The sequence below is a fragment of the Rhincodon typus genome, chromosome 25 (assembly GCF_021869965.1).
Source record: "Rhincodon typus isolate 14 chromosome 25, sRhiTyp1.1, whole genome shotgun sequence".
Classification (NCBI taxonomy): domain Eukaryota; kingdom Metazoa; phylum Chordata; class Chondrichthyes; order Orectolobiformes; family Rhincodontidae; genus Rhincodon; species Rhincodon typus.
In genome coordinates this window covers 28,840,704-28,858,470 of record NC_063356.1, presented here as the reverse complement: position 1 = coordinate 28,858,470, position 17,767 = coordinate 28,840,704, and the positions used below count along the sequence as shown (strand labels likewise).

The window sequence follows — 17,767 nt, the reverse complement described above, 5'->3', positions numbered from 1 at the left end:
AAATAAATGGTGAGTTGGTAATGGGATACTGTGCACTTATTTCAAGATCGTAACAAGATCAGCCAGGTAAAATAGAATATGAATCCCCTGATTGGGGCTGTTAATCTGGTCCAATCAGGGAGGCCTGACTGACAGAGAAGAACAAGAGTGTCAGACATCCCATTCACTCCGACAGCTGGCTCTGAGGGAGCTGGATCAGTGTCAAAGACTTGCCACATGTAAATAGAGGGTGACTTGATGATGGGATACTGGCCTTTGTGGAGTTATTTCAATATGGTTTGGTAATGTTAGCCAAAGAGATTCCAGGGAAATATTTCCCAAGCACTGAGACGGAGAATGGATGTTTATGAAATCTTTGCACTGAGCTCTGGCATCAGTTTTATCATCCAATCCCAGGCCATGGAAAATTGCCACCTGTTCTGTGCCAATCATTAGCAACTAAGTGACAAGTAAAATCATCCAGAAGTTTCCAGCCTTGGCAAGATCCCTGGATGTATCATAGAAGATATAGCGAGCAAAAATATGCTTTGTAATCATGCATGTAGTGGGAAAAATATCCATGGGAGGAATGTGGGAAAGAATTAGCAAATTTAAATGTTCTTGTGTAGAGAAGCTCAAAAAACTATAATGTAACTAACTGGAATCAGTTTTTTTTTACAAAATGACAAACTTCACATCTTAAACAAGATTCTTAAAAGTCGAAGGCAAATGACGATAAATGGCAACAGTAAGGTCTATTTCTATCAGTGATAATATTGATATTTTTAATTTGAGTTAGTTGCCTGACATGCTATTTCAGTGAAATTATTGCTTGACAATGTCTATCATGTTTATTCTAAGTAAGTCTATGATATCCATCAGAAACCCACACTACATTGTGTCATATTTCCAGTAACATTGTGATGTCCACTAACAGTTTTATAAAATCAAGCTTATTATGTTGGATTTGAGCAAAAGCAAGAAGCACAAGATGTGAAGAATGAATGTGTACAGACATAGTAAGGTATACAGCAAGAAGAAAAATGTTATTTTTCCTTCACTTAGAAATGCCAGTGTTTAAAAATGTCCAAGTGTAATTCCATGATGATTATTCAATATATTTACTTTGCCTTGGCACAAAGGGATTCTAAATCCTAAATGTTACTTTAGCTTGAAAACATTACCTGCCATTTTAATAAAATGATCAAACTCTTGTATATTTTACAGGACTTGAAAGTATTGTTGATAGGTGGATACGAAGTGTGAACAGCTCTAACAAGGTTAATCCCACAGAAAATTTGTTTTATAAATGTGTTTATATTTTCAGGAATCTCCTGTGGGATTGCTTATGTGTGTCAGCCTTGAGGGAAACTGGCCTAATTGAAGGAAGTCCAGCTGAGGGGAAGAGTTGAAAGGTAGGCCTGGTTATTAATACTGGGGAAAGGATAGAATAGATAGGCTGAGACTGACCAGTCAAGCTCACTGAAATGGCTGAGACTCCAACCTGAGTTCTCAAGTTGCAGTGGAGTGATGTGAGCCAGAACAAGCCAGCTCAGATGAAGAAACTGTTGGAATGTGTAGTAAAAGCAGATACAACTGGATTAAGCTAGGCACGGACGTAATCTGGAGAGGAAGGGAGCATTTTTGGAAAAAAAAGACGTAGTTTATTAAAGCCCACACTGATGAGATTAGAAATTGAGGTTGAAAATACATAAAGAGTCCCAGTAGAAGAATGTATGAGCAAGAGTTAAGAGTTGGGTTCCTGAGAGTCTGGAGATCTCTGCATAAAGTTGTATATGGTGAATTTCTAAGAGCATGATTTTGGAAGGGGGTAACACAGTTGATGTAGTTTATATGGATTTCAACAAGGCCTTTGAAAGGTCCAGATGGGGAACTGACAAAGCAGGTAAAAGGGCTCTTGGGATTCAGGGTAACTTGGCAAGACGGACTCAAAATTGGCTTAGTGAGAGGAGACAGAGGATGGTGGTAGAAGCTATTTGTGTGACTGGAGTCCAGTGTTCAGTGGCATTACACAGGGATCAGTACCAGTTCACTTATTGTTTGTAATATTCATAAATGATGTAGATGAGAGTCTGGGAGGAATAATAAGTTTGCAGATAATGTGAACATTGGCTGGGTGGTTGACAGTGTGGAAGAAGGTGTTAGGTTACAGAAAGATATAAACGGATTGCTCAGATAGGGCAGAACAGTGGCTGATGGAATTCAATTTTAATAAATCTGAGGTGATGCATTTTGGAAGAAGGAACGAGACAAGGGAGTAGTCAATGAATGGCAAGAAATGAGGAAGCTCAGCAGAACAGGAGGATCTTGGGGTGCTTGTCCACAGATCTCTGAAAGTGGTAGGACAGGTTGACAGGGTAGTTAAGAAGGCATATGGGACACATCTTTTATCAGTTATGGCATAGATTATAAGAGCAGGATGGTCATGTTGGAGCTGTAAAAAACTTTCGTTAGGCCACAGTTGGAGAACTGTGTGCAGTTCTAGTCACCACACTATAGGAAGGATGTGATTGGCCTGGAGAAGGGTAAAAAGAAGATTCACCAGGATGTTGCCTGGGTGGAGCTTTTCAGTTATGAAGAGAGACTGGAGGTGCTTGTTTTTTGTTTGGAGCAGCGAGGTTGCGGTGGACCTGACAGAGGTGAATAGTTTGTGAGGGGCATGGACAGGGTGAATAGGAAGCAAATATTCCCTTTAGTTGAAGGTTCAATAACAAGATGGCCTAATTTTAAAGTGAAGGAAGGTGGTTTAGAGGGGATTTAAGGAAATGTTTTTCACACGGAGGTTGGTGGGGGTCTGGAATACACTGCCTAGCAGGGTAGTTGAGGTGGGAAACCTCACAAACTTTAGAAAGTACTTGGGTGAGCACTTGAATTGTCATAACATTCAAGGCTATGGGCCTAGAGTGGGAAAGTGGGCTTATTGTAGATAGTAGTATATGTTTGGCAGTGCAGATGTGATGGGCCCAAGGGCCTCTTCTATAACTGTATGATTCTATGGCTCTATACATGGGTAACTTTCAGATAACTTCAAAGCATTTAGGGAATTATAAGTCAGGTTATGTATGTGCTCTGCTAACAGCTTTCAAGAAGGAGTTGGATATAGCGCTCGAGACTAAAAGAATCAATGGGCGAACACAGGAACACAATACTAAGTGGAATTATCCGCTACGATCATATTAAATATTGCAGCAGGCTTAAAGGGCCGAATAGCCTACGCCTGTGCCTATTAAATATGTTTCAAACAGTATTCAAAGAATAACATTTCTTCATAGAATGCTTTGATCAAATTTGTTTCTGACGTTTATCAGTTCCTTGTTGTTAGCTGAGGAGGAAAGAAAGTGATTTGATTGTTTGGTTTCCTGTATTTGCTGGTTGGTTCATCACAGCGTTTCTTCTGTTCCCCCTTGGTTACTGATTGGTAGCTTGGGGAACCAGCATTTTCGGATGGGCGGTTACTTTAGCTTCTTCCAGGTCTATTCAAGTTATGATCAGAGCTTAGTGAAGCTTTATGGTGAGGGTTGAATGCAGAAGTAAAACTCCGACGGAAGTTTCTTATACTGCTGAACATTTAAAAACAATGAGAAGTACCCAATCGTATATTTACACCCGAGCCAGATTGTAACAATATTCATTTCACTTTAAATATTGACTTTTATTGAGACCGTCGCCGTTTCTGCCTGTTTTATTGTAACCAATATTAGGAAATGAAACTCTTTGACTCTTATTCTGCTGGTTTCACACTCACATACTGGAGTTTTTTTTGCTTTGGGTCACAAAGGGGCGTTACTATTTGGTGATAAGAAGTTTGCATCAGATACTGTAAAACTTCCTGTATTATTTTCTCGCCTTCTTTTCTATTGGACGCAGGTGGCCATAAAGCCGGAGGAGCGCTGATGCAAATATTTGCAGCTCAGTTCTGATCTTTGCCTCTCACGCTGTGTGTTGACAGTGCGAAAGGAGAGGGACCAAGGCGCCCAGCAAACACTGAGCACTTCCACAAGTTACACTTTCTGCGAAACTTTTCGACTCTTTAGCAACTCATGAATTCCCCGCGCGGGCAGCTGTAGAGCTTCCCAAGCAAAGGCTGTTCAGACGGGAGAGCGCAATGTCTGAAATGTCAAGTTTTCTGCATGTTGGGGATATTGTCTCCCTGTACGCGGAAGGCTCGGTGAATGGCTTCATTAGCACCTTGGGGTAAGAGATCATTGATTCGCAAGTCCTCACATATATACATATATATTAAGCTGTACTCTCTTCCTGCTGTGTAGAGCCGTGCACTTCGCCAACTTTCCAGCAAACCGTGACCAAATGTCAAGTAAATATGTGCAAATTCATCAGATTTGTAGACAAGGCAAATAACTAGCTCAGTGACTCTACGGGGTCCTACTTTCCGTCTCGTTCGCGTGAAAGTCGGTGTCAATTGAGTTGAAGTATGAGGTGACGACAGTTTGTTTAGGATGAATGTTTTAAAACTGTAGAATAGCGTTGAATGTATTTCTGCTGTGGGGCTAGGCCTTGCTCCATAATGGATGAAAATATCAATGGAGCTGATTTTTAGACTTGCTTTGAAGCAATGTGATCAGAAATACATGGTTTACTGCCCCATGTAATATTCCAGATGTTCTTGTCTTTTAATGTAGCACTGTACCCGTATGTTCTTGGATAGAAAGCCCTGCTGTCTGAAATCTGTTACCTTCTTTACATTTACACTTCCTACTAACTTGATATATGCTTCCTTCTCCTCACTTTCTGAAACACATGGCACATTTTGAATACCAATAGTTTTTAAGAGAATGGACATGAGTAAGTCCTAAACTTTGGAGTAGTAGTGATTTCAAAGGCATTCTCCCCAAGAAAAGTTTTATTTTAATCTATGGGGAGACAGCTCGTACTCTGCTTTCATCACACTAACCCCCTTGGGTAAGGAGTTCAACATGATTTGTGTTGTTACTTAATTTCAAACAAAAGTGCTTATCAATATTTTTAATATGTCATGTGCTTAAAACATAATTGTCCTGCATTCAACACAGTGCAAGCTCAAAAAAAAATTCTGCTTGAAGAACAAAATAGTGGAAATCATAAATGGTCTGATCCACTATAATTAAAGAATTAAACTGGGAGACTGGCATATCTAGATATTATAATTCATTGTTTCTAGTTCACACAATAGATCGTGATAGATTGCATGGTTATGGGCTTACATAGTGCACTACAGTTCTAACAAATAGCACAGAATTTATGAAATAAATTTAAAGAAAGATTGTATGTATGTTTCATGATGTTCCAAGATGCTTATGACATCACTTGTACAAATTGGGGAATCCAGTTTGTGCATAGCAACGTCCCATGAACAGCACTGTGCAAATGACTGGAGAACCTGTTATTGTAATCTATCTTAAAACACAATAATGATCATGCATAAGTCAAATACTGATGTCCTGGTCAAACAGAAACATTATAACTTACAAGGTCCCACACAAGAGATTATTAACAAAAATGAGAGAACATTGAATTGGGGGTAGCATTTATATCGCTGTTGGAAATTATTTGGGAGGTAGGAGACTGACAGTGGAGATGAATGTACATACTCTGTTTGAAATCTGTGACAAGTGTTTTCCCCAGTCATATGATTTGATCTTATAATTAATCACCATATTTATTCATGATTTGGATGAAGGAACAGAGATTTGTCTATCCAAGTATGCTGAGTACACTAAATTAGTAAGGATAGTAAGTAACACATATGCCCTTCTTTATATTTACCACTTGCTCTCCCATGGTAGTACAAACTAGAACCAGCAGAGGATTCCCAGCATTTTCTGTTTATATTTATGATTTCTAGCATCTGCAGTGTTTTGCATTTGTGGCACTCTGGAGCATAGCTATTACCCCAACATAGCTATGTTTTCTTTTATATTCATTCATGGGATGAGGGCATCACTGGCTAGGCTAGCATTTATTGCCTATCCAAGAGGGTAATTAAGAGTCAATCACATTGCTATGGGTCTGGGGTCACAAGTAGGCCAGACCAGGTGAGTTTCCTTCTCTAAAGGACGTTAGTGAACCAGATGGGGTTTTCCTGACAATTGACAATGGATTCATGCTCATTATTACCCTCTTAATTCCAGATTTTATTGAGTTCAAATTCCACCATCTGCTTTGATGGGATTCAAACCCGGGTCCCCTGAACGTCACCTGCATCTCTGGATTAACAATCCAGTGATAAAACCACTGGGCCGTCACCACGTTTAACATGATGTAGATTTTTAATAAAGTTAATGAAGCTTAAATTAAAGCAATTGACAAATCCCATGACCTATTGAGGTTATTTGCTGAAATAAGTAGCTGCAGATTGGTGCTTGTCAATCCAGAACTCTACTCTTGAGAGACCAGGTCCGTGAGATTAGAAAACTCTCAGAAAATATGAGATAACAAGGTGTAGATCTGGATGAACACAGCAGGCCAAGCAGCATCAGAGGAGCAGGAAAGCTGACGTTTCAGGTCTGGACCCTTCCTATAATAGTGCTTCTTTTTCCTACTATTTTCAGTTTCTGTTTCAAGAAACTTAGGTCTTGCATCGCAAGGGGCTGGGGAAGACTTGCTACTTCTTTTGAAACAGAAACTGTTGTTATCTCAGATTCTCCAGCATCTGCAGTTCCTACTATCTCTCAGAAAATACTGTCAGGCTATTGAAAATACTGTTGAGTTATTGAAAATTTGAAATATGATGTTTAGCATTGCTGTGTTTATAGGTGAAATGTACATTGAGTGCCTTATGCTAAACGATGTGAGCCAATGATTATTCTGCAATTTGTCCAGTTGGCTTGCCCTAAATGACCATACAACTGGAAGTTCTAAACCGCTATGCATGTAATTTTTATCTGGTTTTCTGTTTAAGGACTTTGGGGTCTTTAAGTCCTTATGGCTGCAATCAAAGCATCTGGACTCAAAATTTCTGGCCTACATGAATGATATCTTTGTGGGTATATAATGTGTGTTTCATAACGGGCAACGACAAACTGTATTCAATGAGTTACTGTGTCTGACAATATAAGGAAGCTGAATTAATTACGTTTAATATTACAATTGGTCATGAGTATCCAGTATTCATTCATATTAATTCAACTTCCTGAAAATATGGAATCATGGACCAGTTTGAATCTATGCTTTTCGGGAATTTATGCTTTTAGTTAAGAGGAAAATGAAAGCCCTATTTTGTGGAATAAATGTCTCAATTGTCTGTATTAGCGCACTCCACTTTTGTCATGCACTAAAATGATGAGTCATTGGAAATGAATGCAGGTTTCATTGAAGGACTTATAATTATATTCCAATCAAATGAGAAGCATATAAAGCATTTATTGCTGAAAATGGAAACTATGAAATATAAAGCATGCATTTAAATAGTTTTAAAGAAAAGTAACTAACAGCATTCACTGACTGACTTGACTTTCTGATACATTATTTTCTTTGGGAAAGTTTGTAGATTTTTAGCCTACAGTATTTCTAATCATAATTATCCCTACTAGTATTTTACAAATAAAGCCGTCACTGTCAAGTTTACTGACATGGAATCGGTTAATAAGCACATTGTTTTAAATGAACTAATTTTCCACGAGTTTAGCAAAATTATAGGACATGTAAAGTATTCTTCAATTCTGAGTAGTGTCTGTTTGTATAGTGGTTTAAGGATTTTAAGTAAGTCTAATTCTATTTGCTAATGTTAGTTTTTCAGTTCTAAACACGTAGGAAAGTAGGAGCAAGAATGGACCACTCGGCCTCTTAACCCTGCTCTGCCATTTTAGAGCATCTACGTCTACACCACATTCCTCTGTCACCCCCATATCCCTTGATGTCTTTGGTGCCTGGAAATATCTCTGGTCTAGAGAATTCCAAAGGCTCACCACCCTCTGAGTGAATAAGTTCCAACTGATCTCAGCCGTAAATGGCTTGCCATTTATTCTGAGACTATGCGTTAAAAATGTAAAATAATATTTATTTCTGTTGATGGCATAGCTATTAAATGTGACACAAATCTTATACAGAGCTCTGCAGACTAAGTAAGGCTCACTTTCATTTCTGGCTGCATTGGATTGGCCAATACCTGCATTAGCAGCTAGATTATTACAAATGGTGTGAGTACCCTTGGGCTGTAATGTTAAGAGAAATGGGATGGGAGAGCAGGTGGACTAAGGGAGGCAGTGAAGAGAAAGAAGACTTATTAAGGAAAGGGGAGAAAGGAAGATGGACAGAGGGAGAGAAGGGTATGAAGGTAGACATGAAAGAAGGGAGGGGAATTCCAGGGTTTTCGGTTCTTACTGTTACTCATTGATACCTGCACATGTCTTGACATTGGGACAGAAAAAAATTGGCACATAAAGAGGCAAATTTTCTGAGCAAATTGGTGACAGTCTGGGAGACAGGAATGCTGGCAAATAGTTGGAGGGGAATGTCAAGAGGCAGGTGATACTTGCCTGCTGCTTTGTCATATTGCCAGTTATGGTAAAGTTGGTTGCTCAGTTGCCCACTGGATGGCCATTTGTTCACTCTGTGGGTGCTTTGCTTACAATGGTCCATTCTTGCATGATGAGACAACCAATGAAGTCCCTACTGTCTCCCAGTGGATTTGCAGAGGGGAAGCTCTCCTTTATGGGCACTCCATGCCATACTGAGGTGTCACTCCATCTTCCTATCCTTTAGTGACAATGTCTGTGCTGTGAACAATAGTGCACCCAACCACACAACAGCTTTTTGAGGGCACCTTGCTATTGAGTTCCTCTCTCCCTGGTGTTGATGCTTCAGTGATGGCTATTACTTGTGGTGGAGCTGCTGGCCTACTATTTGGATGGGCTGCTCTCAGGGTTGGGGCATGCCATGTTGCCAATCATAATTAGCCACTGCCAGTAGTATGCCACACCAAATCAGTCTATAGACCAAATTTGTTGGTTTCTAGTTTAGGCTGTGGTGTCAGGACTTCATTGTCACCCACAAAATTCAAAAGAGAAAATTTGCTGATGCTCAGTGTTTGGATTCACACTTGAGAGGATATTCGTTCTGTACTATAATCTAGAATGATTACTTCCCAGGAGAGGAAATAAATCATGTTGAGTTTCAATGATCTTATTCATTGAGTGTAAACACTGACAGAAATGAATTATTTCTGTTTCTGAAGTATTTGCTTATAAGGTGCCAACATAGACACAAGTAGATGACAAGGTAAATACCATTTCTTATTTGCTTTTTGTGTTGATTTGTCTCAATCTGTGCATGTCTAAGTGACCTGTAGCATTACAAACAACCTTGAACTTGTTTAATCTGCAAGTTGTAGTTTTCCCAGTGCAGCATTTTGACAAAACACAACAAATCAATGAATAATAAGACAACATAATACAGAAGTAGTGAAATGTGGAGCATAAGGTCATTTGAACTTCTCAAAGGGGACTTGGGTAGTATATATAAAAGTATTAAAATCCACAATTATATCCTACCCATGATTGTGAAATTTTATATTATTGCTCTACTATATTTCTTTTACCTACTGATGAAAATGTCTAAATATGGCCAAAAGTTGTATTGTTTATTTGGTACATCAGCATATTCATATGTCTGCATATTTCTGAATATGCAGCACTCCATTCACGTGAGAATTTTGTTCCATCGTCTGGTAACATGTTTCCTTTACTTTAATGGACGAATAAAAAATATTGTGATAAAATTGTGTAAATTATATACTTTGAACTAAATTGATGGAAGGTTCCTTCAGTTTATGTTTTCAGTATGGAGAGTTTAATGCATGAAGCAATAGCCTCTTTTTGATTTATCTTTAATGGAAAGAGGTGCTTAAAGAATGTAACGGCCAATATGTTTGTATATCACCAAAAAACTGGTGTCCTTCATTTTTTAAAGACTGTGGAATAGAATATGATTATTTCAAGGAGTTAAGATTGTATACTTATAACTGTGAGCTCATAACCGAGAGGATCAGGAGGATAAAATTAAACCAGCTGCCGGCAAGGCTTTTAATAGGAGTGATTCTATGCTGCAGAATAATGTACATATATTGGAATTAAGTGAAACTGATTAAGACTATTTCATTTAAGAATAGAACTGAGACTTGCAAAAGGAATTACACAGATAAGATAATGAGGTGTCTTGGGGTTTTGTTGGCCTCGAGACAGTGTAAATATCATTTCAGCAAAGGCAAAACTGAAACCACAACAATTGAAAATTAATTACTCATGAAAAAATACTTTCAATCAACTCAAGTTGGTTCTATTATTATTCTGGTTACCCCAGTACAGGATGCAATCGTGTCTTGAATCTCTTAATTTTCCTGGCTGGTTACCTCAGACATTTGTTTCTTCTGTTACCTGCTCTGAATTTAAATCTAAATCAGAATTGAATGTACAATCAAAAACATTCTGCTGTTTCTGGCCAGCGCAGTGTGGAGAATAGTGAATGACCTTCAGAGGAAAACTTTGTCAAACTTTGCCCCAGGACTTTATTCATGTTCTATTTTCTCAAATGAAGACTAACTGTTGTGTAGGATAAATGTAAATCTCTTTCCTTTTCTATCCATTAATAATATTTCATTGTTTTAAAGTACCTAGCTGCCGATTAAAAGTCTGTCAACCAGAAAAAATGACTGACAAATTTATTTAGATTTAGTCTGCTGCTGTGTATAGTCCCCTTTTCATTTGACTTCTTAATTATGCTAATACTTCATGAATGAATTTAATTAAAAGCACGCATTCCTTTCCCACAGCTTTCCCTATCCTCTCCAGCCTATACCTGCACTCATCAGCTTGGATGAAAGGAGACATTGCTTTATGACTTTGTTGTTGCAATTTTCTGCTTGATGGAGATAAATTTATGGATTGACATTAAAGCTTTAATGCTATCACTTTTGGTCAGTAGGGTGAGTAATAAAGTCACTGAAAATAGTTCAGAGTGAGATTGCAGTTGTGCCACCAGTCACAAAAATATATACTTATAAGGAAAAATCAATCTGTTTCTATATTTTCTAACATGAATTTCATTCATGAGGCTGGCATATATTTATAGGATCTGAAAAGTATTGCATTGGAATTGGAAGAAAAGAAAGTGGAAATATACCAAAGTAGTTTGTTGACCATATTTCAACAACGCAGTATCCACTGAAATATATCTTTTTTCCAACTAACTGGTTGACTGATTGAAAAATTCTCAGTTCAAAGGACAGAGGACTTTGATTCATAGCAAAGAACTTTTAAAAATACTATAGCTTGATTTAGAAGCACTTAATTTTAACTTTAAAGGGATGGTACTGATTTAATTACAAAAGTGTGAAGTTTCTTCACAACTAAAATTTCCTGAGTCTTGGCATTTCAGAATGTAATTGAAATCACTCATGAAATTCTATTTCAAAGTAAGGGGGTATAAATAAATTGAATGACTCAGCAATACTTGTGTATTCCATAAATTCTTTGCATTCATAATGGATGTCAATAACTCATCCATCATGAGTTAAGATGATACCTTTGTTACTTTATATCAAAATAGATTAAAGAAAAGCATTGCCCGCAATTTATGTGATACAACATTATACAAATATGTTCCTGGGCATTTGGTAACAAATGAATCATTATCTCTGTTAAAATAGTGAACAGTTGAATATCTTTTGGAGCTTTAAGGATTTGCATGATTGGATGTGCAGCCTCCTTCTTCAGGGTTATATTACAGTGCATTTCTCCTTGCTGACTTCAAATTCTTTAAAAGATCTTTACTTACCTGAATCTTGTACAACTGAATGACATCTTGGATAAGGAAAGATTTAAAGGACATTTGTTAATTTGAGCAACTGCTTATACTTTGTGACTCCAATTGTTCCTCTGCTTTGCTTCCAAGGAAGGAGTGGTTTTATGGCATGGTTTTATATTTAAGTTCTATATACGTAAACAAACGTAACTAAATTCCTTTACAAACATTGGTTAATGAAATAACTGCACAGAGGCTGGTATCCGGTCACCAAGTCACACTTTATTTACATGTGCATAGTACATGGGTTCTGATCAGCCAGCTCAAAGCTAGTCCCTAGATTGAGGAGACCTTCTGAAACTCCTGTTTATATCTGTCAGTTGGGGTGCTCTGATTGGCCCAGGTTAACAGCCCCAATCAAGGATCTCATAGTTAATGAAATCCATCTGGTCTTGGTTCCAATCACTACAGTTACCATCGCACTAACTGTACATTCAAACTGCTGGGTACACAAACATTTGAAAGTTGATAACAAGGTCTTCTGATATTTCAAGAGGTTCTTGTATTATTCTGTTGGTTAACTGTTGTGTTATCTGCATTGCAGTGTACTAATAAAACATTTACTGCAATGATAACTTAGTTTTCCTTTGGACCAACAGCACTGTTTGTCACAGGTGATTACGGGGGGCTGCAGGAATTTGTCAGTATAGTATGCCAACTATAAAAACCACCTCACAGTATAAATGCTTGGGGTAGGATTTGCTGTTTTGGGTTGGGGGCTCCAGATTTAAAATGGGTCCCAATCCTATTGCATGTTAGGAACCTAACAATGATTTTTGGACAATTGGCCTGAGGGTGCATGGAACTTGGGAAGAACAATAGGAGGCCTTGCAGCATAGAAGGAGGAATAGCCTCCCATCACAAGTAAGCAGCCAAGAGAGGGCTCCTCAAATTTGGGGCTCGCTCCCAGTACTTTTAAACTATTTGAATTTCAAGAAGTGACTACATCTACCGAGCCACAATTGAGGCGGGATATTGCTTGACAGGGATGGACCATGACCAGAGCTGTGGGCATTAGAATCATCCTGACATCCTGTTTCTTCAAGACCTTCCATCAGGAGGCTCCCTCCAGACATCTGCTGTCCTGCTAATAAGGTGGGAGACCAACAAGAAAATTACAGTTGATCCCTGATCATTGGTCCTTAATTGGCCCTTTAATTGTTTAGCCATGTCCTGCTCATGGGTCCTGACCTGGCCTTCCTGGAAATGGCTGAAAATGGTGCTTGTAAACTGGCATGCCAGTTGGCGTAGCCACATTACACTCCGACCTGTCTTTATTCCCACCCATATCTGGGTAACATGTCTAGCCTGTAATGTCACGCTGCTTTGCAAAAGCTCATGACTTTGTATCTGAAATAAAAGTGCTGAAAATGTACTTATCTGTTACCTTTTAGCACCAGTATTCCAGTATAATGGGAGGTAAAACAATTCCTTACTGAAAACTACAAATGCTGGAGATCACAGTGGGTCAGACAGCATCCTTGGAGAGAGAGCAAGCTAATGTTTTGAGTCTAGATGACTCTTCATTAGAGCTGAAGTGAAGTGTGGAGGGGTCAGCATTTCCTTTCCTTGACTCTCTATCTCCATTACTGGGAATAAACTGTCAACTGCCATCCACTACAAAGACACTGACTCCCATAGGTACCTTCACTACAGCTCATCACACCCCATGTCCTGGAAGGACTCCATCCCATTCTCCCAATTCCTTTGCCTATGTTGCATCAGTTTGGATGATGCCACCTTCCAAAACAGCACTGCTGACATACATTGCTTCTTCCATGACCGTGGTTTCCCACCCACTGTGATTGACAGGGCCCTCAATTGGATCCAAGCTATCACCATGGTTCCACCCTTGCCCCTTCCCATCACTCACAACAGCATGATCAGGTCCCCCTCATCCTCACTTTTCACCCCACCAGCCTCCGCATTCAAAGGATCATTTGCCACCATTTCAGACAACTTCAGCAGAATGCCCCACCAAACACATCTTCCCCTCAGTCCCTCTGTCTGCATATCACAGAGATTATTCCCTCTGGGACACCCTAGTCCATTCCACAACCACCTCCCCTGTCCACAGCACTTATCCATATAACCGCAGAAGATACAACACCTGCCCCTTCACCTCCTCCCTGCTCACATCCAAGGGCTTAAACAGTCTTGCCAGGTGAAATAACATTACACCTGTACCTCATCCAATCTTGTGTATTGTATTCACTGCACCCAATGTGGCCTACTGTACATTGGAGGAACCAAACGAAGCCTGGGTGACAACTTTGTGGAACACTTCTGTTCTGTGCACCCCGACCTTCCCATAGCTGGTCATTTTAACACAGCATCCTGCTCGCATGCGCATTTATCTGTCCTAGGCCTGATGCAGTGTTCCAGTGAATCGCAGTGCAAACTGGAGGAATAACATCTCATCCTCAGACTAGGCACTTTACATCCTTCTGGACTTAGTATTAAGTTCAACACCTTTAAATTGTGAACCATTTCTTCCCTTTCTTTTAGCTTGTTATCAAGTCTTCCCCTCCCCCCCATCCCAGTTGTTGTCCTTTCAAGTCTGGCAGGAGACACACCATTGTTCTGCCATTCTTGCATTCTGATCAATTAATTTGAACTATCAACATCATTTATCCACCAGCACCCTACACCCACTAATTCCACATCCTCCTCCCAAACTATAGCATAAATGCTGGCCGCTCTGCACTTCACGTCAGCTCTGATGAAGAGTCATCTTGACTCGAAACGTTAGCTAGCTGTCTCTCCATGGATGCTGACTGACCTGCTATGATCTCCAGCAATTGTTATTTTCAGTACAGATTGAAGCGCCTGCAGTAATTTGTTCCGAAAATAATTCCAAGTGCTCACCTGATCAACAAGGAGCCAGGTGCACTCTCCAGCCTGTGCTGATGTTAACTGGATCTAAGTTGACACAACAGCGGGGAATGCACCACCTGCCGTGGGAGATATGTTTCCGACTGCAGTTCAATGACTCTTGTCAGAAAGCTTATGTATGACTTTTGGGTGAGAACATGAACAGATTTGGCTTTGATGATGCCCCACCCTATCTGAATAGACTGTGGACACACAGTCTAGACTTAGAGATGATGAGTGGCCTTTTGTGTAAGCTGCTGGAGATTGGCAGTTCTTTATCACATGTTTCAACCTTTTGGCAAAACACAAAAGTAAATATTTTTTCAAAAATATTTGCATTTTCTTATGAAACAAACATTTTAGATGTTTGTTTTTTTTTCCCCTCACCTCCAGATTTTGCTATTTAACTTTGTAATATTATTAGAAATACAACTGTAGCCAGCTCAGAGCTAGCTATAATTATTTATGTATCCAAGCGCAAATCAATGGCCTCTTAAAACAAAACTTTTTGATCTAATGTTAGTACATTAGTAAGAGAAGTGCCCCAATTAGTATGGGCTCCATTTAATTTCACTACAGTGTCTCTTCTCCATAACATTGTTTTACTAATGACCAGTTCAGCTTGCTTAAAGTCATGAGTTATTGAAGCACTGGATGCAGGCAGAGAAGTAGTGCGAGGCTGATGGACAATGTGTTTGAAATATGAATCAAGACTGGGATCAACTGATGAACAGGGGCAACAACTGCTTGATAAAGTAGTGAAGGCAAAAATCTTGCCATTACCTTTCTTGTTTCAGAATCCTTTACTGTGTTAATATTTAGGAAATACTGAGGTTTTATTTTACATGAAAGAAACTTCAGAAACAATTTGATCTTAAAGGTCAAGATGACTAAAAGTGTCTGACTCAATGTTATTGAACCAAAGTTTTAAATATTCGTGGTAGGTTTGAGTCAGAGTTCGGGGGCAGATGATCGCTCTTTACTTGTGACCTGTTTTTTCTGAATTGTTTCTAGCATTTATAATTGATGTCGTTGTTAAAGAAAAGGATAAATTGAAAGCCAGAGAAATCTGTTAATTCCCATGAAAAGCATGTACAATTACAAGGTGTAATGACAGTTTATGATATAGTATTATTACTTGGAAACTTGGATTCTAAAGTGGACAGAATCACATACAGCTTTAAGTTTAAACTAAAAACAGAAAATGTTGGAGAAGCTCAGCAGGTCCAGCAGAATTGTGGGATAGAGAAACAGAGTTATTGTTTCAAATCCAATATGATCCAATCTTCTGAAATGAAGAAGAGCTCTGAAGAAAAGTCATATTGAATTCGAGACAATAACTCTGTTTCTCTATCCCACAATTCTGCCAGACCTGCTGAGCTTCTTCTGAACTGAAGAAGAGTCATTACTGAACTCAATGTTATCTCAGAGATAGTAGGAACTGCAGATGCTGGAGAATCTGAGATAACAAGGTGTAGAGCTGGATGAACACAGCAGGCCAAGCAGCAGCATAAGAGCAGGAAGGCTGACATTTCGGGCCTAGACCCTTCAGCAGAAATGGGGGAGGGGAAGGGGGTTCTGAAATAAATAGGGAGAGAGGGGGAGGCGGATAGAAGATGGATAGAGGAGAAGATAGGTGGAGAGGAAACAGACAGGTCAAAGAGGCGGGGATGGAGCCAGTAAAGGTGAGTGTAGGTGGGGAGGTAGGGAGGAGATAGGTTAGTCCAGGGAGGACGGACAGGTCAAGGTCCTGCTCCTATGATGCTGCTTGGCCTGCTGTGTTCATACAGCTCTACACCTTGTTGTCTCAATGTTATCTCTGTTTCTTTCTCCACAAATGTTGCCAGACCTGCTGAGTTTCTCCAGAATTTTCTGCTTTTGGTTTAGATTTCTAGTGAGCACAGTACTTTCTATTTATTTGGTAGCTGTACACACAATGTGTATTTCAATATTGTTTCTGTTAAGAAGGACTATTTAGTTTTTGTACTTAGTTCTAAGTGGAAGCAGGAAGTTTGCATAGATGCATTTAAATGCAACATTTAAAAATCCTTTGAGATGCTTCAGAAATAAGAGTACAGTAGAGAGAGAAAAAAATGGCTTAGTAATGAAGTGTCTTATGACATGGGGGACAGAGAAAAGAAACAAGCTTCCTTTTAGAAAGAGAAAAAACGTCATCTAGAAAGGTAGTGAGTATGCAAGCTTCGTTCAAAGAGAAGCAGGTCACTCAGAGAGAAAAGGCTTGTAAGACAGCAATGTGGTTTAGAAGTCTGCTAAACAGTCAGGGCAAAAGAAAAATCTTGAGTGGTTTAATGTCAATAAGAGAAAGAAAACCTTTAGAAAGAATATTTCAAGGTATTAAAAGGGAAGTCATCCTACAAGGCTGGTAAATTCATGAGTTTAAAGAACACATGTTAATGACTAATTAAACAATGTAAGCGACGTAAGGCTTTCATAAAGATACCATTGTTAAAAAAGACAGCATCAAAATGAATGCAGATGTTGGCAGAAAGAAACCAAGTACAACACATGCACTGAGCAAAGAACTCTAAAAGTGGAAACAGAGTGACCCTTTTCTGATGTTTGAGTTTCTGTAGGTTGTCGTTGAAGGTCAAAGAAATGCACCTTTATTTCTGATATTTGTAATAATAACATTTCAACTAGCTCTTATACATTGTAAAATATTTTCTTTTCCTTTTGGTGTAATAAACTTTGATCTTTTGTTTAAAGTATATTGTCAGCCTCTTGTTCACTAACTGATAATCACAGTAACCAAATCACAAAAATAAAATGTATGGTCTGTAGAGCAAGGTTTCACTCTGGGATCTGATACTTCCATAGTTACCATCAGCTGGAATCGTAGTAACAGGCAACACACACAGAGGAAAACTGCAATATTAAACGACATTTGATCCCATATTTTGTATGAAGAAGAATAGTGAAGGATTTCAGACTATAGGGAATTAAGTATTTTCATATTTTATGCCTAAAGGCTTTGTGGCCGTATTGTACAATTAACATATCCATGGCATCAAACTAATAGCTATTAATTATTTTTGTGGTTGTTTGATAAGTATTGTTTTGATTATTGAATACATAA

The 17,767-nt window shown here is 38.9% G+C and overlaps 1 protein-coding gene across 2 annotated transcripts in view; it reads left to right on the top strand.

Moving 5' to 3' along the window:
* Positions 1–3,920: 3,920 nt before the first annotated feature.
* itpr3 (inositol 1,4,5-trisphosphate receptor, type 3) overlaps positions 3,921–17,767 on the top strand; it is a 252,756-nt gene continuing 238,909 nt past the window's right edge. For both annotated transcript variants that reach the window (XM_048612294.1, XM_048612293.1), the window contains exon 1: positions 3,921–4,194. In XM_048612294.1, coding sequence (XP_048468251.1) covers positions 4,106–4,194 — 89 coding nt within the window. In that variant the 5' untranslated portion in view covers positions 3,921–4,105. The remainder of the gene's footprint in view (positions 4,195–17,767) is intronic.